This window comes from Paroedura picta, chromosome 2 (assembly GCF_049243985.1).
Source record: "Paroedura picta isolate Pp20150507F chromosome 2, Ppicta_v3.0, whole genome shotgun sequence".
Taxonomy (NCBI): Eukaryota; Metazoa; Chordata; class Lepidosauria; order Squamata; family Gekkonidae; genus Paroedura; species Paroedura picta.
The window spans coordinates 39,835,558-39,860,447 of record NC_135370.1 but is presented as its reverse complement, the minus strand read 5'-3'; the positions used below and the strand labels follow the sequence as shown (position 1 = coordinate 39,860,447).

Genomic DNA, 24,890 nt, shown 5'->3' with positions numbered 1-24,890 from the left:
TCTTTCTTTCTTTCTTTCTTTCTTTCTTTCGTTTACATTTATATAACACCCTCCCCTAAGTTTTACTCTTTCTGAACATACATGTTGCTACAGGTGCTCTGGACAGACAGAGCCTGTACTCTGGAGGTATTTTTGCAGTTTAGCTCTAGAAGTTTCTCTGACTGAATTCAGTGGATGCTCAAGTTTTCCATTAGTGTGACTATACCGATGACCACTTTACTAACATGTTATAGATAAGCAACCTGTTCAAAGGAGGTACCTATGTGTTTGCCCCAGTGGGGGAAATAGTAGCACCATAGGATCATTTCAAATGAGTAAATGGTTCAAGGGAGAACAGGTTGGTGTTCTCCAGTTCTCACTGGGGCTGAGGCACAAGGGAGGGGGTAGTTTTCCTTACCAGCTCCAATCAGAATTGGGGATCACGAGCCTGTGAATTTTAGTGACAAAACAGTAGGCGCTCCATCCATGAAATACTCAATGTCTTGTCCCTTTCACAAAAAAAGTAACATTTGCTATAATCAAATATATTCCAGCCTCATGGGACTTGATTGAATCAATCAAGTGAGATTTCCTTTTGAGTGATGAACTCATGTTTATCCAAAGCGCAAGAGGTCAGAAATGTCTACTGCTGTTTCAAATTGGCAGAAACGGCTTGATGCAGAAGAGAGCCACGCCAAAGATAGAAAAATACAAAAGAGTAATGGTGCAGTGGGAAGGAAAAGCAAGTATTTCATTCAGTTATATAATTTGAGTCATCCACGATATTAAAAAAATAAAAATAAAACGGTAATCATACAATCTAAAAAATAAACGGGAATGAAATTGTTTCTGCTGCCTAGAATCCTTATCAAATATAAGGCCTACAGCTTTTGTTTTTTTTTTAAGTATCCAGTAAGCAATGATATTTTGTAATAGGGCACAAGTACGTGTGATTCACCATCTGCTTACATCATTCCCCATGTAAAGAGTGCCTCTTAGCAATGCAGCCATTGAACGGATGTTATACACTACATGGGAATACTAATAACATTGTACGAGGCTAGAGAATGCGATGATCAATACTACTTTTTTTCACCATGGTACTCATATCTGTCTACTGTCATTCATGCCGTGCTCCATTCATTCCTCTTAATAGCATTGGGATAGACGTTCAAAAATTGGATGGTGTAGGGGTTTTTTTTTGTCATCGATACATTACTTTTTTTCTTCTCTGAAATTGGTTTCTAATGCATTTCAACTGTTATGTCATTTAAAAAAAAACAGCTAAAAATGCATATTTCATGACTTAGTCGAGAAGGACATGTATGTGTACCATGCAAGAATAAAAAGTAGTTTGGAAATGCACAGTCAACGGTGCAAATGCATTGGCAATAGAGAATGCAAAATAATTGCTCTTGCTCCAGAACTAATACGCTGCTTCATTTTTCTTTAAACTCTAGACATTTAGAAGTACCTCTACACTGATGAGTGTGTTTTCATGTCAATGGGGCCAAAAAGGGTTCAATATGAGTTTGCCAACGTGTGCCTCTTTCTATCTGCATTAGACATGAAAATACTTTGTTCAGCTTTTGCTTGGTTTGGCCATCATTGTTGGGGAAACGATGTGCAATTCATGGTGCTCTCTATATGAACCGATTTGGATAACTGACCCGCCACATTCCATGTAAATAAAGACGGGTTTCAGAATTTTCTGTTCTGTCCGTGGCTTCGTTCAGTAGCAAAATTCATTCAAAATTGTGGTTCACACTGTGAATATTCTAAAATACTTGCATCGTGGTTCAAGCCCATGCAACCTTGTTCTTATGACCTCGTCTGCGGCAAATGAAATTGGCATTACTTCCATAACATCAGTAGTTTAGCTCTTCATTCTGGAGCTCTTAAATATATGTAGAGCATTTTGGAGTGCATTAAATACATCCAGCACTGCAACAGTAGACTGGCAATTAATAGCTGTGTGTGGGGCTTTATTTGCAGAAACTAAATGCATCTAGTTCATCTGAAGGCAGCACAGTTGATGTTGGCGTTCCCCCAATAGGAGAACAACCAGAGGCTGAACCAGAAGAATCTCTTGAACCCGAAGCTTGTTTTACAGAAGGTAAGTATTATAAGTGGGGGTGGGGTTGGTGGCTAATATTTTAATAACATTCGAGTCCAGTAGCCCCTTGAAGACCAAGAAAATTTCCAGATGTGAGCTTTTGGGAATCCTTTCATCAGAGAGCCTTGATTCTCAAAACCTCACAACCTGGAAATCTTGTAAGTATGTAAAGTGCTGCTGTACTCGAATCTGGCTAACCCTTCAGACTGCTTTTAACAGTAACGTATAAATTTTGATTATCTAGGCTACATTAAATGAAACATTTGCTGCTGTCGGAATCCTTTTAAAGTCATTCTCATGGGGGCATACTGCCAGATCCCATGGATCCATCCCACTAATAGCGGTGGTTTCTACCAGTGCAGCAGAAAAGCTTTTTGCATCACGAGATGGCTTCTTACACTAGTTCAGGGGTGGTCAAACTGTGGCTCTTCAGGTGTCCATGGGCTACAATTCCCAGGAGCCCCTGTCAGCTGAGAGAGCCACAGTTTGGCCACCCCTGCTCTAGGGGAATGTGCCAACATTGGTTGAACTCATCTGGAGATTCCAATCCATATATATAGCAAGCACAGTAGCAGAATCTGCAGTCTATGTTGGATTTTATTTCTTGTCCATTTCACAAGCTGGAATGAATAGAAATCTAGCAAGATTCTCACTGTAAGTTTTCCCCTCCAAGTTTATTATCCACAACTGGAGTATCCAGAATGCAGGTGCACTTTGTTTATGTTCACGTGTCTCAGAAACATTTCTGGGGAGACCATTATTTTGGGGAAAGAACTGGCCCTCAGCCCCAGTATCTCCATATGCATAGATTATTTCTAATGAGACAGAATTGTGAATGGAATTGATGCTACACAAAGAAGAGTAACTTTAAAACAATATAAATACATCTGGGTTTGGCCCAAATCAGATCAGTTTGGAGCACATTTAATTGCCTATAGACCAGCGGTTCTCCACTGCCATAAAACTGTGATCTCAACTGCGGCGGTGGTGGCAGCAACATGCACAAGCGCACAACAATCTGGAGGTGGCATGGAGGCAGCCAGTGCCAAGGCTCCGCCACTGCCTGCCACTGCTATCTCCACCACCACCCGCTGCTGCCTGCCACCTCCCACTACTGCAACCACCAACCTCTCTTGGCGACCCCACGAAAGGGGCCAGGTGTGACCCCACTTGGGGTCGAGACCCCAAGGTTTAGAAGCACTGCTGTAGACTAAGCTGATGTGAGACAAAATGGAAGGCTGTGCATGGCTGAGTTTCCCTCAACTGTGCTGCCTAATGACTAGATATGCTAGGTACGAATCATCACTTGTTGATTTAGAAGAAGAGAAGGGAAGGTTTTTATATTCCACTTTCCTCTGCCTTAAGTAGTCTCAATGCAGCTTACAATCACATTCCCTTCATCTAGCCACAACAGGCACTTTGTGACGTAAATGGAGTTGAAAGAATTGAGAGAGCTGGGACTGGCCCAAGGTCATGCAGCAGGCTTCATGTGGAGAAGTGTGGATCAAACCCCATTCTCCATATTAGAGTCTTCCACTGGCATGTCAGTTTTGATATTGACATTCTACTTTTTCCCCCAGTGAATACCCAAAACAATTTTCAATATCGTTCTTTCCTACATTTTTTCCACGTGAGGTAGATTAGGCAGAGAGAGAGAGAGAGCCTGCCTGGCCCCAGTTAAACCCAACACATTTCTGTGCCAGCGTAGAGATTCAATTCTGAACCCCCCCCCCCCCCCCCGATCCTGGTTCTAACCATAACACTACACCGGCTCTTCATTGTGAGTGTTGTAAAAATGCAAATTATTTTTAAAGACATATCTTGCCCTACAGCTTTTTTTGTTTTTGTTTGGCGTTCCCTCAATGATTCCTCCTCCCCACCCCATGTTTTTGGATTTTTTTTTAAATGCTATTGTATATATGTTGTATATACTTTAATGATGGTGGTTTTAGTTGGTTGTAATGATTTTAAAATGTGATTTTATTGTCCTTTCCTTTATAATGCTCTTTGGCTTTAAGCCTTAAGCTGTTATATCTTATCATGTGGAAGAATCATAAACGTTTATTAATTTTAAATTTACGTTGAGTTTTCAAGAGATAGGATGCCAGTGATCTAGTTGTATATGGGTCCACATCCCATAATACAGCGGTTCTCAACCTCGGGGGTCGATCGACCCTTCCCCAGGAATCACTGAGGCTGCTGCGCTGCCACAATGCACTTTGCCATTTAGGCTTGTGTGCTCCAGAACGGTTCAGCCACTCCAGCGATCTCTGACACCCAGAGTGGCCAGCTCCACAGTGCGGAGAGGAGGAGTGGTGGTGGCGGTGCACCAGCCAGCAGCTGCATGTAAGTGCACGCATGCGCCGGAGCTGCCCCTCCCTGCCGCACCGCGGCACTGGCTGCTTCAGGCATCAGAGATTGCAAAGCCTGCATTCTTAATGCCGCACACCCCTTTGGGTCGCCACCACACTGCCTCGTTGTCCCCTGGGAAAGAGTCAATCGACCCCCAGTTTGAGAACCGCTGTATTACAGGATGTGGACCCATGTACTACTAGGCCACTAGCGGCGGCAGCGGCACAGCGGTGACCCAAAGGGGATCACGGCATTAAGAAGGATGAGAACTACTGCTGTAATAGAAAAGATGTCTTGATTTATATTTATAAGCTCCTTCTTCTCCACCAGCAGTTTAATCCTTTTGATCATTCAAAAACTAGGTGAGCCAAGAGTGCCTACCTTACAAAGACAACTCCATTCTGAAAAAGGGATTGCATATGTTTTAATTTGTTAGCCAACTTCTTGGCCTTTGTGGTGGCAAAAAAGCCGGATGAACATTTTGTAAAACGAATCAACTGACCACAGAATATGTCAGTCATTAACTGGTGTTTCGGAACATCTTGCTGTCCTCCTCTTATCTATCACATCCTTTTACGTTGCCAGGCTGTGTGCGGAAGTTCAAATGCTGCCAAGTCAGCACGGAAGATGGGAAAGCGAAAATCTGGTGGAACCTCCGGAAGACCTGCTACAAAATAGTGGAACATAACTGGTTTGAGACTTTCATTGTCTTCATGATTCTCCTCAGCAGCGGTGCTCTGGTAAATGGAAACATGGAATAATGATTCGTTTTGAAATGTGTTGCTTATCATGGGGAGTTAGCATAGGAAGCAATAGATTGCATACTGTCACCCAAACTGAAAACGTATTTATTTTCAGTGCATCCAACCTACCCACTTATTTTGGTCATCACTCATCCTAGAACTGAGCAAAAATATTTTCTTCAAAAGTGAGCCAGTGTGGTGTAGTTGTTAAGAGCAGTGACTTCTAATATGGTGAGCTAGGTTTGATTCTCCACTCCTCCACATGACACCAGCTGGGTGATCTTGGAATCATCACAGTTCTGATAGTGCTGCTTTCCCTGAGCAGTCCTGTCAGAGCTCCCTCAGCCTCACCCAGGGTATCTGTTGTGGAGAGAGGAAGGGAAGGTGATTGTAAGCCGCTTTGAGACTCCTTCAGGCACTGAAAAGCAGGGTATAAAAATCAGCTTTTCTTTTTCTATGTCATGATTTACATGTAATTTCTACCAAATTGTTTATGATATATTAATTTGTTCCATGTATCCCCCCCCCCATGTTGTATGTAAACCGCCCTGAGCCATATGGAAGGGTGGTATAGAAATCAAATTAAAAAATAATAATCCTCCATTAATTTTCTCACACAATGGGGCCAATTGTTCTGTGTTGTTTTATACCCTACCTCACCATGTAGTTCAGAATTTTTCTTTAAACTTTTGGGGGTTAGGTAGACCCCAAATAACACAAAACTGGAAAATCAAATACTGAGGTCATATGCATAGCTTCAAAATGGGCAAATGACTCTCCCTGAGGCCATTTTGGATCAGGTAAGCAACACAGCAGGGAAACAGAGCCCAATATATTGATTACTTAAGATGAGGAAAAGTTCACTGATCAATACTTTTTTTGTGTGGAGGCAGGTCTCTTACAGTTCTAGGATTTTTTTAAAGAGTTAAAAAGGGATTAACATATCTGTGGGAATGTTTAGCCCGGAGAAGAAGAGGTTGAGAGAGGACATGATTGATGTCTTTAAATATTTGAAAGGTGATGTAAGAGAGGTGGATGAGCTGAGCATTACCTTTGCAGATTGCCTGCATTGGGATGGAAGGGCCAATGGAAAGTTGCATAAACCTTTCCACAAAATGTGTTTTCATCCAGGAGTTTTGAGCCAGCACCTGGAGTCCATTATTGAGTTGGGACTCAACGGCTAGAAAGCTGAGAGACTCGGATAACTTGATGCCCCAAAAGTATGAGAGGGGGATTTCACATACTTTGGAGGCATCAAATTAACTCAAAATAAGATGCTTCTCAAAGCAGATTGGCTTAGAATTAGAAATTTCAAACCTCATTGGTAGATCTGTAAGAGAACAAAGAGGGAGGAAACTGGGAATATTGATTAATTATTTGATGAAGTTTGTGGCCCAAATGGAATAACAATCGTAGGTTATGCTGTCACTGTTTGTTATATTTATTTGTGGTTTGGAACTAACATAATTTAAGAACTGCCTAATCGTGTACCAACATATCCAACCTTTACAACCTTCCTCTGAGGTCCTGCATCAAGTACCCCACTCTCTCAGGCAGCCTGTGGGTGGGCCTCCTTGGTCATGGTGCCAGACTTATAGAACTCCCTCCCCAGGAATTACACTTCACAATCAATTTTCAACCAATTTTCGAGCAAATCCCCAGAAGGTGCTCCAAGTATAGTGGTGTGGAAATGGCAAAATGCAGAATGTAAAAATGTTTTTAAATGGTTTTATTGTATGTTTACGTTGTAAACTGCCTTGAACCTTCCCGCGGGGAGGGGCTGTCTAAAAGTCAATGAATGAATGAGTGAATCATGATCTTCTGCCACTGGTTGAAGAATTTGTGTGTGTGTCTGGCATTTCCTCCTCCCTGTCTTATTTATAATTTGATGTATTTTGTTTTATATATGTTTTCTTAGCTATAGCTTTAAATTGGGTGTATGATGTATTTTTCATCATGCTGTTTGAATCTTTAGCTACTGTGGTGGTCTTGATTGGGCAGAAACGCAAGATATAGTTGTTGTGTAAATATATAAATGAATAAAATTAAACTTCATTTTCAGGCCTTTGAAGACATATATATTGAACAGCGCAAGACTATTAAGACGATGCTGGAGTATGCTGACAAGGTCTTCACGTACATCTTCATCCTGGAAATGCTTCTGAAGTGGGTGGCCTATGGCTTTCAAGTGTATTTCACTAATGCTTGGTGCTGGCTGGATTTCCTCATTGTTGATGTATGTATTTTACTTTTAATCTGTATGCATGAGATACGTGCATTAAATTATTGTTGTTTCTTTCCCCAATGGCTTGTTAACATGTTGCTTTCAGAAAGGAAGTGCTTGAGTAAAATCAAAGAGTAACTTGATCCACAGTTCTATAATGGGGTGCTTCAGTGGGAACAGAAGTAGAATATTTACCTGCTTATATCAACCACAGATCTAGAAAATGCATGGTGGATTTCAGTAGTGCTGTGATTTAACACTACTATATATAGTATAATCAAGGATGATTAAGTTTCACTTAGTTGAACAAGGCATTCCTGAAGATAGCATGCCCCTTGCATGGCCTGTCGTTTTTGGGCAAAATTCTGAAATCTGCAACAAAGCTGTTGAGTCCAAAATAGGACACAAACTAGACTTCTAGTCCATGTCTGCAGTTGGTAAGGGATCCTGTCAGTCTACAGCAGAAGGGGCCTGCTTGAGGCAGGAGAATCTGCTCACAGTGGGAAGTGGAAGTAGGCAAGCCTATTGCCCACTGTTCCTTTGTTTTGCATTAATTTGGGATAGAGATTGCAGCAAAGAGTGCCCTGTACTGGCCAGAAGGGATTCAGGCTTCCCAAAGTCTTCAGATACTCCTGTGCCCATGAGATACGTCCAAGACAACTCTGTAGTTTTCATGAGTTCTGGGTTCTTCAGAAGCAAAGTGCTTGTATAGCAGCATCCAAAGGTTTTTTGATCTGGAGAGACCTCTTCAGTAAGTAATGCAAAGTGGGTTACACAAACAGGGTCTCGTCTAGATGAGGTAGGCCTCAGCAGTGTACTTAAGGCATCTAGGATCATGGGATCACATGCAGCAGGATTCAAGGGCCTGAAGTTCTCTTGGCCGTCTCTGTTGCCTGTGTCTCAACCTCCATTAAGCAACATGAATTGGGGAGAAGTGTTGACAGAGAGGGCCTCATTCAGTGTGGGAGAAGAGTGGGATTTAAGGAGGCTTCAAGGTCACATCAATGTCATTGGGCTAATCCAGAAGCTATGACTCTGAATTAATCCTTTAAAAATGATTTAGAACATCCTGCAGATGTCCTTTAGCTTGATTCATTTTAAAAGGATCAGTTGTAAATTGGACATAGCGGTGGTTTACCAATCACAAATTTCTGCCATTTGTCTGAAATCAATGCGGTGATTTATTAGCCAACAGTAGAATTAAGAATTCTGAGCTGATCTGCCATTTCCCATCCGTGGCTGGTGAGCGGAACATTGTTAGCACAACTATGAATGGAACAAATTACTATAATGGACCGGCATAATGTTGTATTTGAAATAGCTGAATTATGGCCACTCCACAGTCTATCCTTTACCCCAAGCCTTTACAGCCATCTATTTAGAATGCAAATCCTCTTGGAATGGCTTTGCCAGTTTAGAAACAGGCACTTCTGCTTTCTTTGAACTACTTGCGTTTAAATTACTATAAACATAAATTAAGGGTTCAAAATGATCTGGAGAAAAAAATGGCAAGTGTTGTACGTTTGGTTTGGCACCTCCCTTAATCAGCCCCAGACCAGTTGGCTTTGTGGAAACGGCTTGCCTGAAGTCAGAAACTAATTTTTGCTTTGCAGAAACATATCCAAGGAGTTGAAGAATTTTCGGACTCCTTGCCTCTCCATGTCCCTTTAAAGCAGGGGTAGTCAAACTGCGGCCCTCTAGATGTCCATGGACTACAATTCCCAGGAGCCCCCTGCCAGCGAATGCTGGCAGGGGCTCATGGGAATTGTAGTCCATGGACATCTGGAGGGCCGCAGTTTGACTACCCCTGCTTTAAAAGGATGCCTACTGGCCAGTTGATTAACAGGGGCTGGCCGTGTAATGGCTACCCCCTAGCAATCAGCTGTAATGTGGCCTTATTTCAGGTAGGCATGTGCATTTGGTTTAATAAACCCTGCCCGCAAATACCGAAAAAAATACACTTACCAGGTAAATATTAGGGTTACACTTGCTCCTTGGCTTCCAATTTGATTTGAGGAATCGATCAGTCTCTTCCGAATGTGACGTTGCTCCCAGCAGCATCTTAAAAAAGAAGATGGACAATATGTGGGTGGGTTTGGCTGCATCCTGAAAAATTGGGGGTGCTTCCTCAAGATGTTCATGGACATGGACATGTTCACAAAGGACTGATTCTATGTTTGTGATGCTGTGTATTTAGGATAAGTTGCTTGAGAACCAGTTTTGTGTAGTGGTTAGTAGTGCGGACTTCTAGTCTGGCATGCCAGGTTCGATTCTGCACTCCCCCACATGCAGCCAGCTCCTCACAGCACTGATAAAATTGTTCTGGCTGAGCAGGAATATCAGGGCTCTCTCAGCCTCACCCACCTCACAGGGTGTCTGTTGTGGGGAGAGGAAAGGGAAGGTGACTGTAAGCCACTTTGAGACTCCTTCAGGTAGAGAAAAGCGGCATATAAGAACCAACTCTTCTTCTTCTTCTTCTTCTTCTTCTTCTTCTACTACTACTACTACTACTACTACTACTACTACTACTACTACTACTGTTACTACTACTACTACTACTACTACTACTACTACTTTTCTTAGGATTAATTTCTACTAATAATTTACATTTACATTTTCAACTCCTCCTTTACAAAATGGCATATTTTGGTATGTAAAAAATGGTATATAAATATAATAAAAAATAAATATTTTTCCGTTACTGTAAACTGGTATTATCAGGACATGCTCTTCAGTAGATATTTTTGTTCAGCTAACTTGAAAGATTTGTCTGAAGTTACAAAGAAGTCTTTCTTGAGCGTAAAAGGGTGGTGTATCTTTTAAAAGTACGCATGCATCTAATGAATTCCTTTCTTTTATTTGTATAGGTTTCTTTAGTTAGCTTAACAGCGAATGCCTTGGGCTACTCAGAACTTGGTGCAATTAAGTCGCTTAGGACTTTAAGAGCTTTGAGACCTCTAAGAGCCTTATCAAGATTTGAAGGAATGAGGGTAAGAAAAAAAATTACGAGCCTGAAATAAAGCATATATGAAACAAAACCAGTCATACCATTTTCCTGCTGATCTATTAAGAATGTGAGTCCCCAGTCAAGTCCCCAGTTCAAATTGTGTCTCATCCAAGAATTTAATGAGTGGGTTTTCGTAACAAGTCATTTAGGGCTGTATTCACACATCACAAGCAAACCTTGGTCACTTGCAACCCAGGATTCTAGACCAGTCCGAGGACTGGTACTGGCTTGTGGATCAGTCGATACCGGGCCGCGGCTCCTCCTCGTCTTCCTCCCTGGCTGCTGCCTTGGGGGGTTGCCTGCCACTCTGCTGCCGGCTCACCTTTGGTGCTCTCCGGCGGCCGCCATGGCTGGGGCTCCCCCTCGACATGACACAGGGCAGCTGCTGCTGGCAGCGCCCCCCAGTGGGTGGCAGGAAGTCAGGGGCGCAGGCGGGAAAGCAAGCGGAGCAGGGGCTCAGGCGGAGGTGACATCCCTTGGCAAAAGACTACCCCCCCCCCTCCGGGCCTCAGTAAAATTGTCAAGCGTTGACCGGTCCCTGGTGATGAAAAGGTTGGGGACCACTGTAAGACTACTTTTTAGTTCTCATTCAGAATCCTAGTTTGTAGGCAAATGTGTAAAAGGCCCTGCTCCTTACTCACACTTACAGTAGGCACACTTGTATGGATGACTCCAGGTAATTCAGGACGGTGAAATCCAAACAGTTGCAACAGAATTTCTTGAGTGAGATACCTCCTTCAGCTTTCTCGTATCCAAGCGAAATGTTCATCTTCTTGCTGCTATGAACTCTTTACCCGTTCAAGAATGTAATGAGAGCCGTGCTTCTTCTTTAGCATCTCCCCCCACTCCCAAAACCATTCTTCTGTTTAATAATGCATCAAGGCCAACATTCTTTATGCATGCAATATGCTACTTCACATAGACACAGCTACATTCAGAATTGCCGTGCCTTTTGTCTCTTCAAGTGACAACTATTCCTGGGGCCCCTATCATTCACATTTCAAATTGGGCAGATGATAACATGTATCTGACACTCTTATATTTTGAGCTTCGTCAGAGGATTCATACTGTAAACGAGTGGCATAGCCACAGGACTCAGGAAAGGGGAAATGTAGGTCAGCTGCAGAAACTCGGCAATTATGGAAGGAGTAAGACATGCCTGTTCATGTAACGAGAAGAGAAAGACAGACATCCCCCAGGGCTTAGCAGGACCCATGCCTTTAAGTCAGCTATCTGTACTACTAATGCTGTCACTAGCTGTCCATTCATGTGTTATTTTAAACATACCATATTTCTACAGTTAAGGCTGCGTAACCTAATTTTAACAATTAGCCAAAAGCCTACTAGAAAAAACAGTGCTATAATATTATCCTCCCTGCTGCATGCTTGCCCAAATAATAATATTACACAGCTCTAAGGAATCTGCTTTCTGGAGTGAAGTGCCGCAGCTCTAAGAAACGTCACTGAACTTCGATTCTTTAGCACAGGGCTGGCTAAACTGTGGCTTTCCAGATGTCCATAGACTACAAGTACCATGAGCCCCTGCCACTAGCATGCTGGAGAGTCACAGTTTGGCCACCCCTGCTTTAGCAGATCTCTCCAGGTCAGACTTCATCTTCCTGAATCTGCAGCAAGAGGTTGATGAGTTACTTGAGAGGAGTGTTTTTGAATACCGAAAAGCACAGATGCTAAGTTCCCCATAGGATAGCAGTTCCATCCTGTTCACACTAATAAACTGGACAAGCTTACACACCAGCACAGAGTGTCCTGAATTATTTGGACGGCTTCCATTAAAACTACCTAAGAAATAATTATTAGCAGAATAGAACCCATAAACGTATCTCTTTCCACTTTCCATGACACACAATCCCTGAGAAGACTTTGTCAAGGGTTAGTGGGCTCCATGGACAAAAAGGCTTGTAGTGGGGGGGGAGAGGAGAAGAGCTGTAATGAGGAGGGGAAACCGGATAAGATTTCTCACACTCTTCGACCAGTGGAGCTTCTTGCAACACTGCTGGCTGAGGAGCAGCCATTTTACCCAGTTCTCTTCCTAGGTGCAGCCCCCCATAAATGCAGTCCCCCCCCCCACCCATCCACAAGGATTCCCCCCTGCAATCCCTGGTAATGCCATTTTGGGAGAGGTCATAAGGGGCTGCTGTGAAAATGAGGTATAGGAAAACTTGCACCTACAAGGACTTTGGGCTTATGGTTTACAAGATCTAACCTAATGTTTTCATTAGGATTTCTTGATGTCATCAGGTTTAGAACCGTTACCAGTTATCCTTAAAACATATGCTTAGCTGCATTATTTATATAATAATTGTCCATATTTTTGTATTTTACATCAGTCTTTTTGTTTCTTAGAAAATTCATGTGGTTGACAATATCCAATCTGATTTTTATTTTTATATATTATATATTTTATATATGAATTTATTTATATATTTATTTTATATATTATTGCCCTTTGTGTGTTTTTTTCTTCTTGCTTGTCTTTCCATTCTATCCAGAGCTGAATAGAGCATCATTTAAAACTGCTTAATGTCTACATTTTTAGGCCTTTGGACTTTTTAAAAGTTCTTCCAGGTGGTAAAATACTTCATTAGTTTTGTATTTGCATGAAGTTCACACACCTTTTCCTCTGTGGTTTCTTTTACTCGGCAGGTTGTGGTGAATGCTCTCTTGGGAGCTATACCATCTATCATGAATGTACTTCTTGTGTGTCTTATATTCTGGCTCATCTTCAGCATTATGGGAGTAAATCTGTTTGCTGGCAAATTCTACCACTGTGTTAATACATCCACTGGTGAAATGTTTGATATCAGCCAAGTTGACAATCAGACTCAGTGTGAAGAACTCATAGAAAGAAATGAAACAGCCCGGTGGAAAAATGTGAAGGTCAACTTTGATAACGTGGGTCTTGGTTACCTTTCTTTGCTTCAAGTCGTAAGTAGCCATTCTATCCATATTTCTTAAAATTACGAACCCTGTGATTACTTACTTTCAGCAGTTGTATCCTTTACTAGAAAAAATATAAAGATAAAGAACCCGGTCTTCCTACAGTAAACTTGTCTATAAAATGCATACATCTTTAACAGTGGGTCACAGTTAAATAAAAGGCTAAGGCCTACGTGGGTAGAGAGTGGGCGGGGCCAGTCCAGGTGAGGGCCCAATCAGAAGGCGCATAGTGCCTTCCAATTGGGCCCTCACCAAGACAGACAAGAGTTCTAACCAGTCGGGTGAGGGCCCAATTGGAAGGCGCAAAGCGCCTTCCAATTGGGCCCTTATCAGGACAGTCCAGAAAGCGACGGGGAAGCAGCGGCACAGCATGAGTACAGAGGAGGTGTCATATGATAAAAATAGTTAAGAAACCTGCATTGTATCTTTCATGCTTGGTATTTCAAATTATACTCACTGGATTGGAAGTTTATATTAAGGTGGCATTCTAGACACAGGGTGCTTGTTGTAGAACAAATGGCTTTATGAGCAGGCGCCCATGTACTAAATCGACAATGCTTCATTTAAATGCCTGTTAGAATCATAGAGTTGAAAGGGACTTCCAGAATCATGTAGTCCAACCCCCTGCACAATGTAGGAAACCCACAACTACCTGCCCACTCACAGTGACCCCAATTCCATGCCCAGATGATATACCCCTTCAAAAAAATAGAAGCCCTGGCCGTCTAGCCTGGAGGAAATTTGCTTCTCAACCCCAAAGTGATGGTTGGCATTTCCCTGGGCATGCAAGAAAGGGTCAAAAGAGCCAAACATCGACACAAGCCCTTCTGCCCACCCACTCACAATCTGCCTAAATTTACAGAATCAGCATTTCTGTCTAGCCTCTTCTTAAAAACTCCCAAAGAAGGAGAACTCACCACCTTCTGAGGAAGCCTGTTCCACCAAGGAACTGCTTCAACTGTCAAGAACTAGTTCCAGATGTTTAGCTGAAAATTCTTTTGAATTAATTTCAACCCATTGGCCCTGATTTGACCCTCTGGGGCAACAAAAAACAACTCTGCTCCATCTTCTGTATGACAGCCCTTCAGGCATTTGAAGATGGTTATCATTATCACCTCTTAGTCGTCTTCTCACTAGGCTAATCAGACCAAATTTATGAAGATTAGGTTTTTCTGTTCCCATATATGCCAGCTGATCTTGAATGATCCTACTCATTGATCTACTGGAAATCAGCTTATTTTTTGCATACTAATTTGGTATTCTAAACATTCAGTGGTTCATAAATTCCATTATTCAGTAAAGGTATTTGTTTTATTGCCTTGCTGTGTATTTTGCTATTAAGGGGGGGAAACATTTAAACTTATTAGGTTTATCATATCTGAGATCAAACAGCAAAGGGTTTCTTTCTTTTAAAGTACGATGACGCTGATAGGTATGGTACATATATAAATGATTTGCCTATGAAGAGCAGGCGTTAAGTATATCTTCCACTTGCAGGCCACCTTTAAAGGCTGGATGGATATCATGTATGCAGCTGTGGATTCACGAAATGTAAGTATGCTGCTGTGGCACGTTTATTTATTTGCTTTCAAACTTTACACATCTACTATTTTGGCTATAACCCTGGTTGAGAAAGCCTGATCTAGCCCAGTACTACTTACACACTGACAAGGAGCAGAGCACATCATGTTCTATCTAAATGGAGATGCCAAGGATTGAACCTGGGACCTTCAGTGTGCAAAGCAGATGTTCTACTAGTGAATTACAGTCCATCTTTATTCTACTGGCAGGTCACTTAGTTCCTATGCAAACTGGAATTTTTTTGCCGGCTGACATGGTACACTGCAAGAAGAGGCTGCACCTTGAGTGATTTCTATATGTTTGATTTACCTCTTAGTTTGTTCTGAGTATCTGAACTGTTTTCTCAGTTCATTTTCTTATTAAATAGCTCACATAAACTCTAACTGGTGTTCTCCACTCTTCCTATCTCCTCTGTGAGCTTTAGCTATGCAAAAGTCTCAAAGACCCTCTAAGAATGAGCAGTTCCACTTTTATCACTAAACAGCTCTGAGTAATCATTCTGTTTATACGTTTGGGAACTCGTCATACCAGGATAGCAAATGGAAGGTATTTAAAATGGGAAAGTACAAACCCTAGTTTACTCTGAGATTAAAACCTAAATTAAAAGCCATAAAATCTTAGCTAATAATAAATGAAGGCCAGAAGGGGAGGTTTTGCCTATCGGTCTTATATTGTGTCTCCAAGAAGTATATCAACAATGTGCTACTCAATAATACATAAGGCCAAATGTAAACAGGACAACACTCACTGGGCCAGATCTACAGAATGCCGCCAGTGGTAGCATAGCAGTAATATGAATTATATTTTTTATTTGTTGGTTGTACACATGCTTCAAGAAATGTAAGTCCAAGATGTTGCAGCCTCACATGTCATAAAACACTAAGTCTGCCATCAGAGTAATAATCACCTATCTGGAAGGGTGGACATCAAGGACATGAGCAGGCTGTGTCTGGGGGTGCTGGTGGGCCTCCTGTGCACACAAAATGCCCCTAGAGGGGAGTCCAGTGACAGAGCTGTAGTTGCCTGTCACTGGAGCTCCTGTCCCCTCCTACCACAAACCAATACAACATACATGAGCTTCAATTTAAGGTACTTCTATGGGTTCTGCTTCTTGTAGTTGACATATTGGCATCTGCTTTCCTTACATCTCTTCTTGTTCCAGTGGTGTTTGTGTTTTTTCTTTTTGAGAGTGGCACCACATTTATTTATTTATTGCACAGAGTTGTGCCAAAAGGCACTGGGGTTCAGTTGAGGGCTTTTAAAAACACAGTTGGAATGTGGATTTTATCTAGTACCAATCAATTTGGATAATTATTCTGCTGCTTATTTCTGTTGCTGCAGACTACAGAGAGGTAGTTGTGGCGCAGAGTGGTAAGGCAGCAGACATGCAGTCTGAAAGCTCTGCCCATGAGTCTGGGAGTTCCATCCCAGCAGCCAGCTCAAGGTTGACTCAGCCTTCCATCCTTCCAAGGTCGGTCAAATGAGTACCCAGCTTGCTGGGGGGTAAACGGTAATGACTGGGGAAGGCACTGGCAAACCACCCCGTATTGAGTCTGCCATGAAAATGCTAGAGGGCGTCACTCCAAGGGTCAGACATGACCCGGTGCTTGCACAGGGGATACCTTTACCTTTACAGAGAGGAAACCTGAGTGCTCCCTAATCCTTCCCTCTTGCATTCCTTAGGGGAGTGATATTAGTGTGCTTGTGTGTCAGTATCTTGTGAGGTCTGATAGGCTGCCTTGCTACTGACATGCCAGGTTGGTTTGACTTGGATTCTCTAAGTGGCTCTGTTGGGCTTGTTTCAGTTGTTCTGCTGGAATTCTGTGGTCTGATATTGTTTGTGTTGGGCTTGCCGCACTGACTTATGGGTCTGCTAGGATCCTCTGGTTTGACTTTGGCCCATTGCCCACACATTGGATAACACACTTTCAATGTGCGTTTGCAGCTGGATTTACCTGTGCTGAACAGGAAAACCTACTTCTAAAGGGCATTGAAAGTGAATTATTTAACATGTGTGGAATTAACCTTTGTTTCTGTTGGGCTTGTTGGTTCTGTTATCTTTGGGAGGCTTTTGGCAAGTGGTTGCTTGCTCAGTTGCGTGTTCAGTTATTGGCCTTGCCCTGAAGAAAGCCTAGTATCTTTTTAACAAACATGGAAACAAGTAGGGTGGGTAAGCATCTTGTGTAGCTGCCCAAAGAATTGGACCCTTTGGATCAATTTGCTTGAAACCTGTCTGCTAAAGACTCCCCCTCCCCAGGGTTCAAACCATTTTTATGTCATTTGGTTGAAAAACAACCACTCCAGTGATGGTATTATGCACTTCCCGAAATCTGAAAAATATATTGTTTTCTAAATGCACATCCTTATTAATACTTTTGGAAGACTTCTTTAGAGAAGGTTCAGATCATTTAACCCAAGAATGGTTCAATTAATTAAACTGGTATTAAGCACTGGTCTTGAGATACATAAGAACAAAAGTCTTCCAATTTTATATTAATTGACATTGTTTCTTTGGTCTAACCGGTGTGTTTGCTTTGTAGGTAGAAGAACAACCTAAATATGAGGATAACCTTTACATGTATCTTTACTTTGTCATCTTTATCATCTTTGGCTCCTTTTTCACCTTGAATTTATTTATTGGCGTCATCATAGATAATTTTAATCAGCAAAAAAAGAAGATAAGTTAATTTTATCACTCTGCTTTCCATACTTTTGTCAAGGGTTGGCATGATGATGATGATTCAGCTGCTGTTGTGTTTCCCTTAAGGATTTAAAACTGACAAATTCTTTTGTTGAAAAAAATAAAAGATTTTTCATGAGACTGTGTTTTCTAATCTCTGGCTAGCAAAGTCACTATCCATTGTTCTTGGCTGTCACATGGAGCTCTTCTTATTAACTGCTGTCTCATTAACTTCAATAGAAAAAGTAGACTCATACCTACAAAGGAATGGGCACGCGAGCCTTTTTTGTCATGTCAAAGGATTAGAGTCAGAATGTGGACATTGCTCCCTGGTAGCATTTCTGTATTCCCATACTATTGGGGGGAGGGAGCAAAATAAGGGAAATTATATACATACACTTCTGAAAGCAAAGGCAATATCCTGTCCATTACTAAAAATTCAGCCTCCTGTATTCATTCAGTGTTGATGTACAGACTGTAGGCTTAATGGGAAAATACTACAAGAATATTTATGAATATAATTGCTTAAAAAAAAAAGAGGTACCTGGTTGTAACCAGTTTTGGTATCCTCACTTTACTTTGGAGGTCAAGACATCTTTATGACAGAAGAACAGAAGAAATACTACAACGCAATGAAAAAACTCGGCTCCAAGAAACCACAGAAACCTATTCCTAGACCAGCGGTAAGCATCGGGAGCTTCACTAATGATTATTCATTTTTTGTTCTTTGAAATCACATCTTAGAGTTAGGTGCTTTGCAAATAAGTGGCGATTTTCATTTAGTCGTAATTGAACCAGCTGTTCTACAGAGGCAACTCATCATCATAAAGAACATTTAAAAGACACCTTTTTAAACTGTTTCCTTCTGGGGACTGGAAATCATAACCCTATCTACTATGATTAATTTGGAACACAATAACTATGCAATTTTAATCTGTAATCCTTCCAAAACTACTGTAGAATCTATTAATGCATTTATTTCCAGTGCCATGTTGGAAAGTTCAATAGAGGCCAAGAAGGTAGTTATGTTTTGACTCCTCTCGTTTGGCTTTTGTAGTTTATATGCTAGTAGAATGGTGTGAGGAAAGCCAGCTAGCAGCAGTTAGAATCATAGAACCATAGAATTCTTCTGAAGAATGAACTTTATATTCTACCACATTTTGATTGCAACTTAATTAGTTGACTGTGGAATGAATTTACAAATGTTCTGAAGAACTATATTTTAGTAATCTGGGTAAATCACGAGGTAACTGAATAAGACATCATTTCGTTTTATCCGCAGAACAAATTCCAAGGCATGGTTTTTGATTTTGTAACCAAGCAAGCCTTTGACATCAGCATCATGATCCTTATCTGCCTTAACATGGTCACCATGATGGTGGAAACAGATGACCAAACTGATGCAATGGAGAACATTTTATACCGAATTAACTTGATCTTCATAGTCCTTTTCACAGGAGAATGTGTCCTGAAACTGATTTCTCTCCGATATTATTATTTCACCATTGGCTGGAACATTTTTGATTTTGTGGTTGTCATTTTATCGATTGTAGGTAAGGACGAAATCAATTCAGTAGATTACCTGAAAAAATTTAAAGACTGAACATTTATTTTGTTACTTAAAACTTCATCTCTAGGAAGACTTTATTACTGAATACTATTAAAAAGTGACATGCGTTAGCCATTGTATTCAACATTCCATAGGGTTTTGTGTTTGTGTGTGTTTCAGCATATATAGAAAGGAATAGTACATGTTACTCTCCTTAGAAGCCTCTTGTGGCGTAAGAAGCCTCTTGTGGCGCAGAGTGGTAAGGCAGCCGTCTGAAAGCTTTGCCCATGAGGCTGGGAGTTCAATCCCAGCAGCCAGCTCAAGGTTGACTCAGCCTTCCATCCTTCCGAGGTCGGTAAAATGAGGACCCAGCTTGCTGGGGGGTAAACGGTAATGACTGGGGAAGGCACTGGCAAACCACCCCGTATTGAGTCTGCCATGAAAACGCTGGAGGGCGTCACCCCAAGGGTCAGACATGACTCGGTGCTTGCACAGGGGATACCTTTACCTTTACCTTTTACTCTCCTTAGGTGGTTTAAAAAATCCTCACGCTTACTAGAGGTGTCCTAGCTAAATACTCATGGCTTAACCCGCCGTAAGTATATAGTACATTAAAGGAACACTTGGAATCTAATTTGCTATAATATGTAGCAATAGTCAAGATTTTAAAGGGTTAAGTCTGGGATCTGCAACTTTTAACATTCCGTAGATGAAATTGTAACATTTTAAATATTTCCCCCGTTTTAGGTATGTTTCTAGCGGAGATTATTGAGAAATACTTTGTGTCCCCCACCTTGTTCCGAGTTATCCGACTCGCCAGGATAGGCCGGATCCTGCGGCTTATCAAGGGCGCCAAAGGGATCCGCACTCTCCTTTTCGCCTTGATGATGTCTCTGCCTGCCCTGTTTAACATCGGCCTCCTGCTTTTCCTTGTCATGTTCATATACGCTATATTTGGAATGTCCAACTTTGCCTACGTCAAGAGAGAAGTTGGGATTGATGACATGTTCAACTTTGAAACCTTTGGCAACAGCATGATCTGCCTCTTTCAAATTACCACCTCTGCCGGCTGGGATGGTTTGCTAGCACCCATTCTCAACAGTGGGGAGCCAGACTGTGACCCTAACAAAGATCATCCAGGAAGCTCGGTCAAAGGAGACTGCGGCAATCCTTCTGTGGGGATTTTCTTCTTTGTCAGCTACATTATCATATCGTTTCTAGTTGTCGTAAACATGTACATTGCGGTTATCCTGGAGAACTTCAGTGTTGCAACAGAAGAGAGTGCCGAGCCGTTGAGTGAGGATGACTTTGAAATGTTCTATGAAGTCTGGGAAAAGTTTGATCCAGATGCCACCCAATTCATAGAGTTTAGTAAACTCTCCGATTTTGCTGCTTCACTGGATCCACCTCTTTTAATACCAAAACCAAACAAGGTTCAGCTTATTGCAATGGACTTGCCTATGGTAAGTGGTGACAGAATTCACTGCCTTGACATCTTGTTTGCTTTCACAAAACGCGTGTTGGGCGAGAGCGATGAAATGGATGCCCTCCGGGTTCAAATGGAAGATCGGTTTATGCAAGCCAACCCTTCCAAAGCCTCCTATGAACCCATCACAACCACGCTGAAACGAAAGCAAGAGGAAGTATCTGCTGTCATCATTCAGCGAGCCTTCAGGCGCTACCTCTTAAAACAAAAAATTAAAAAAGTTTCCTGCCTTTTTAATAAAGATCGGATCAAAGCTGGAGATGACACGCTTATCAAAGAAGATATGATCATTGACAAACTCAATGAGAATTCTACTCCCGAAAAAAACGATATGACCCCTTCTACCACCTCTCCACCTTCCTATGATAGCGTTACAAAGCCTGATAAAGAAAAATATGAAAAAGACAAATCAGAAAAAGAAGATAAAGGTAAAGATATCAGGGACAGTAAAAAATGAGCAAAGTGAATGGTTCCATTGGTATATTGTTTACAGCCTGAGAAAGTAAAGTCTTGTTTCAAAAGGACTCCCTCTAGGAGGTTTATGCCAAACTGACTGTTTTTACACACACAGACACACACTCACATATAAATATATCTATAAATATATATACAAATGTTAGATATATACTTAAGGTCAGTGCCTATTAACAAGACAGTGGCCCCCTCCTCATCCAAATGCTATTCTGTAAAACAGGGCGGCAACCTTGAGAGGAGGTCACTGTTTTCATTACCAGCTGACACTGCTGAAGAGGAAAGCGAAATGGCTACCCAGACTGTAGGGACCAGTCAGAGAGGTGCAAACCTAGGATTTCTGTGTGTTTGACCTGAAAACACTCGAGTACAATAATTGTATCCACTGTTTGCATTCCAACTGCCACATTTTTGCCATATTTTTACAAAAAAAAATCCGTGTTGGTGAGGTTGTCATTTTTTTAATTCACAGGTTGTTTACTATTATATGTGACTATTTTTGTAAATGGGTTTTCTGTTCCAGGGTGGGCGGGCACAGGGATGGGGGGGAGCATACGAGGAGCAGCTGTTCTCCTGTCTGAGTCTCTTGTAATGTACAGACCGAAGCGATGTGCATGAAAGGCATGCTGCACTTATAGACCATGCATGGAAAACGATAAGACTTTACACAAGAGTTTTAAATACTTCCATGTTTCAGGGTGGTTCCAGATTCTGAGGTGCTTAATACCAGTATAACTCTTTTGTGTCTCATCCTGACGATTCTTAATGTGCCTGTAAGTCTCATGAAATCAACAGTTATTCAATAGAGGGTTGTGGGGTCCCCCCCCTCACCCCCAGTTTCTTAAACAGACCACCGGGTTGTAACATCGATCCGAATCGAAGTTTAAATTGTGGTGGGGAGGAGCTGCAGTGTCTTGCAGGAAAACGCGTTTTCTTAAATTGATTCGGAAAGTGTGTGATTGGCCAAAAGAAAGGGGTGGGGTAGGGGAGAAAAAAACAAACAAACACCCAACATTTATACTTTTGTATTTTCTGTTTTTGTTTTTTGTTTTCTCCCCCAGTATTGTTTAGCCATCTTCTGCTTTCAGCAAGATTGACACTGTATGTGTCAATGAGATAATGCTGTCTATGTAAATAGTTATTTTAACCCCGTGGTGCATGTTTGAGCAAACGAATAATGACCTGGGCACAATATTTATTGCATCAAATATGTACCACAATGAGTGTACTTCACAAGCCTTGAAAAGAAAAAAAAAAGACTGTATTCTGTACCATTATAAGTAGTTTGGAGGCTATCACTGATGCATGTCACTTATTCTTGCCTTCGCTGCTGTATTTTACTTGGATTTGTTCAGAAATCTAATATGGGAAGCCATATGTCAGTGGTAAAAGTGAAACAAATTGCTCAACCGGAAATCATTCCTCATTTCATCAAGCAATAGTTTGCAGCTTTCGGGATTTAAAAAAAAAAAACACAACAAAAACAAAACAACAAAAAAAAAAGGCTTCTTGCTTTGCTCTTAATTATTTTATTCCTCTCTTAACTTTCGAGTGAGTACTGTACAGTGTGTAGCCAAACTGTACACACGTCATGTCGGAAACAGCTTAATCTGTTCGAAATACATGTTTAGGATTTTTTTCTAAGGAAAGACAATTATAAATAGTGTACAAATATCGTTTGATTTTATTTTTCAGCATTTTGTACATAGATGAAAAACAAAACAAAACTGACTTTCAGGTGGATGCCACATTACTTTCTGTTCACAGCACTTTCTAACTGAAGACCTTCACAAAGTAGTTGAAAAAAAAAAAGAGGAGAGAATGGGAGGTAATGTTAGGTTTCTGTTTGTTTGTTTCTTTAAATTAGTACTGTATTTTTGCACACATCTTAATGTGAATTTTCAGACCGAGTCCAAAATGCACTTGCTTCCAAATAGCTATAACTTGTCATTGAAATGTGGTGGGAAAGATTTGTTTGAATTCCTAGCACCGCCTGCATCAGCAGTATCAATTTAGTCTATTTATTCATAAAATCCTTGATCTTTTCCAGTGTTTGTTTACATAGACTAATCTTGTTGATTCATGCTGCACTAGAAGTCTTCTAAGTATTATATGCGGTTCCACAATTATATTTCCCCCCCCCCCCACGAGAACCAAGTAGTGAACTGAGATCTCTGATCACATCAGGACTTTAAAAAAAAAAAAATTCCATTCACGAACAAAAATTAAATGTTAATTCCTCCTTTTACTGAAACTGTTGACTTTGTGTGTTGGTGAACTGCATGCAGGAAAATGCTATTACCATAAAGAACGGTAAGCCACATTACAATTGAGCCAAAAGAATAAAGACTTCATTTTTTATCATACTTAATTGTTCTGTCTTTGTGTTTTACTCTACAGTTTTTATGTGGCTGGAATTCTGACTCTAAAGATAGATCATGTGAGACTGTAAACCAGCCTTTCGCAACTTTTACTGTTGAGAAACCCCTGAAACATTCTTCACACTTCAAGAAACCCCAGAAGTGGCACAATCATGCGGAATATGGTTAGGAAGCAAAGCTGTGTACACACCCGCCTTGGGACCCTTCCCTCCCCATCACTGACCATTCTAGGAGGCGGGGGCAGGTCAACGTGACCACATATGGTCGTATCACCTGATAAATGTTTAACAGATTTTAAAAATATATTAAAAATTAATTAACTCCCATCCATTCAGGAAATCCTTCCAGGGCTGTCAAGGAACCTCAGAGTTTCACAAAACCCTGGCTGAGAAAGCCTGCTCTAAACTGTGCTTCAACAGGGCTTTTACTGGAGCAAGTGTCATGGCACTGCTCAACAAATATCAGGCTACATCTCAATTTCCAGATAACAAGGAGCAGTCAAGTTCTAGAGCAGTGGTCCCCAACCCCCAGTCCGGGGACCGGGACCGGTCCATGGATCATTTGGTACTGGGCCGCGGCTCCTCCTCTTCCTCCTCCCCGGCTGCTACCTCGGGGGCTGCCCTGCCACTCTGCCACTAGCTCACCTTTGGTGCTCTCCGGCGGCTGCCATGGCTGGGGCTCCCCCTTGGTGTGGCACTGCACGGCTGCTGCTGGCAGCGCCCCCCAGAGGGCAGCGGGAATTCAGGGGTGCTGACTTGAAAGCAAGTGGAGCAGGGGCTCAGGCAGCGGTGATGTCCCTTGGCAAAAGATTACCCCCCCCCTGGGCCTCAGTAAAATTGTCAAGCGTTGACCGGTCCCCAGTGATAAAAAGGTTGGGGACCACTGTTCTAGAGGACCTGAAAGAGTTCACAGTGGCTTGGACTGTTGCCTCACTTAGCCAAACACTGTAGTCACTTCCTGGGCCTTCTGATTGACCCATCCCTATTCCTTACCTGAAAAACAGCAACTTATTTAAAGAAAAGAGGCTTGGCTGGGAATGAAACACTTCCATGTCACTGGTTGGCTATACACGTGCCCTCGGCTAGAAACTTATTGCATAGTGAAAACCATTGGACGCTTGGTGGATCCATGTATTCTGGTTCTTACTTGAGGCGTGTGGCCCCGTGGCCCCAGGAGTCAACGCACAGTCTGTTGCTCTCCCTTGGGCTAGGATTTAAGCTAAATCAAGTCTGTGAGTTTAATTGAGGCATGTTCCTGCTGACCTACATCATAATTGGGTATAACAGCACCAAGACAATCAATGCAATCCTACTAGGAATAGTTTCCTGGGAGTAAGCCCCATTAAATAGAACTGAGCCCAATT

At 41.7% G+C, this 24,890-nt stretch overlaps 1 protein-coding gene and 1 long non-coding RNA gene across 4 annotated transcripts in view; one reads left to right on the top strand and one right to left on the bottom strand.

The window, feature by feature from the left end:
- SCN2A (sodium voltage-gated channel alpha subunit 2) overlaps positions 1-23,512 on the top strand; it is a 135,709-nt gene extending 112,197 nt beyond the window's left edge. For all 3 annotated transcript variants that reach the window (XM_077319845.1, XM_077319846.1, XM_077319847.1), the window contains 10 exons: positions 1,975-2,095; positions 5,033-5,187; positions 7,253-7,426; positions 10,282-10,404; positions 13,086-13,367; positions 14,877-14,930; positions 17,501-17,638; positions 18,219-18,323; positions 18,923-19,193; positions 19,937-23,512. In XM_077319845.1, coding sequence (XP_077175960.1) covers positions 1,975-2,095; positions 5,033-5,187; positions 7,253-7,426; positions 10,282-10,404; positions 13,086-13,367; positions 14,877-14,930; positions 17,501-17,638; positions 18,219-18,323; positions 18,923-19,193; positions 19,937-21,132 — 2,619 coding nt within the window. In that variant the 3' untranslated portion in view covers positions 21,133-23,512. The remainder of the gene's footprint in view (positions 1-1,974; positions 2,096-5,032; positions 5,188-7,252; positions 7,427-10,281; positions 10,405-13,085; positions 13,368-14,876; positions 14,931-17,500; positions 17,639-18,218; positions 18,324-18,922; positions 19,194-19,936) is intronic.
- LOC143829282 (uncharacterized) overlaps positions 1-24,890 on the bottom strand; it is a 63,671-nt gene that overhangs the window by 20,921 nt on the left and 17,860 nt on the right. The window contains exon 2 of the long non-coding RNA XR_013228052.1: positions 9,380-9,475. This is a non-coding gene — a long non-coding RNA (uncharacterized LOC143829282). The remainder of the gene's footprint in view (positions 1-9,379; positions 9,476-24,890) is intronic.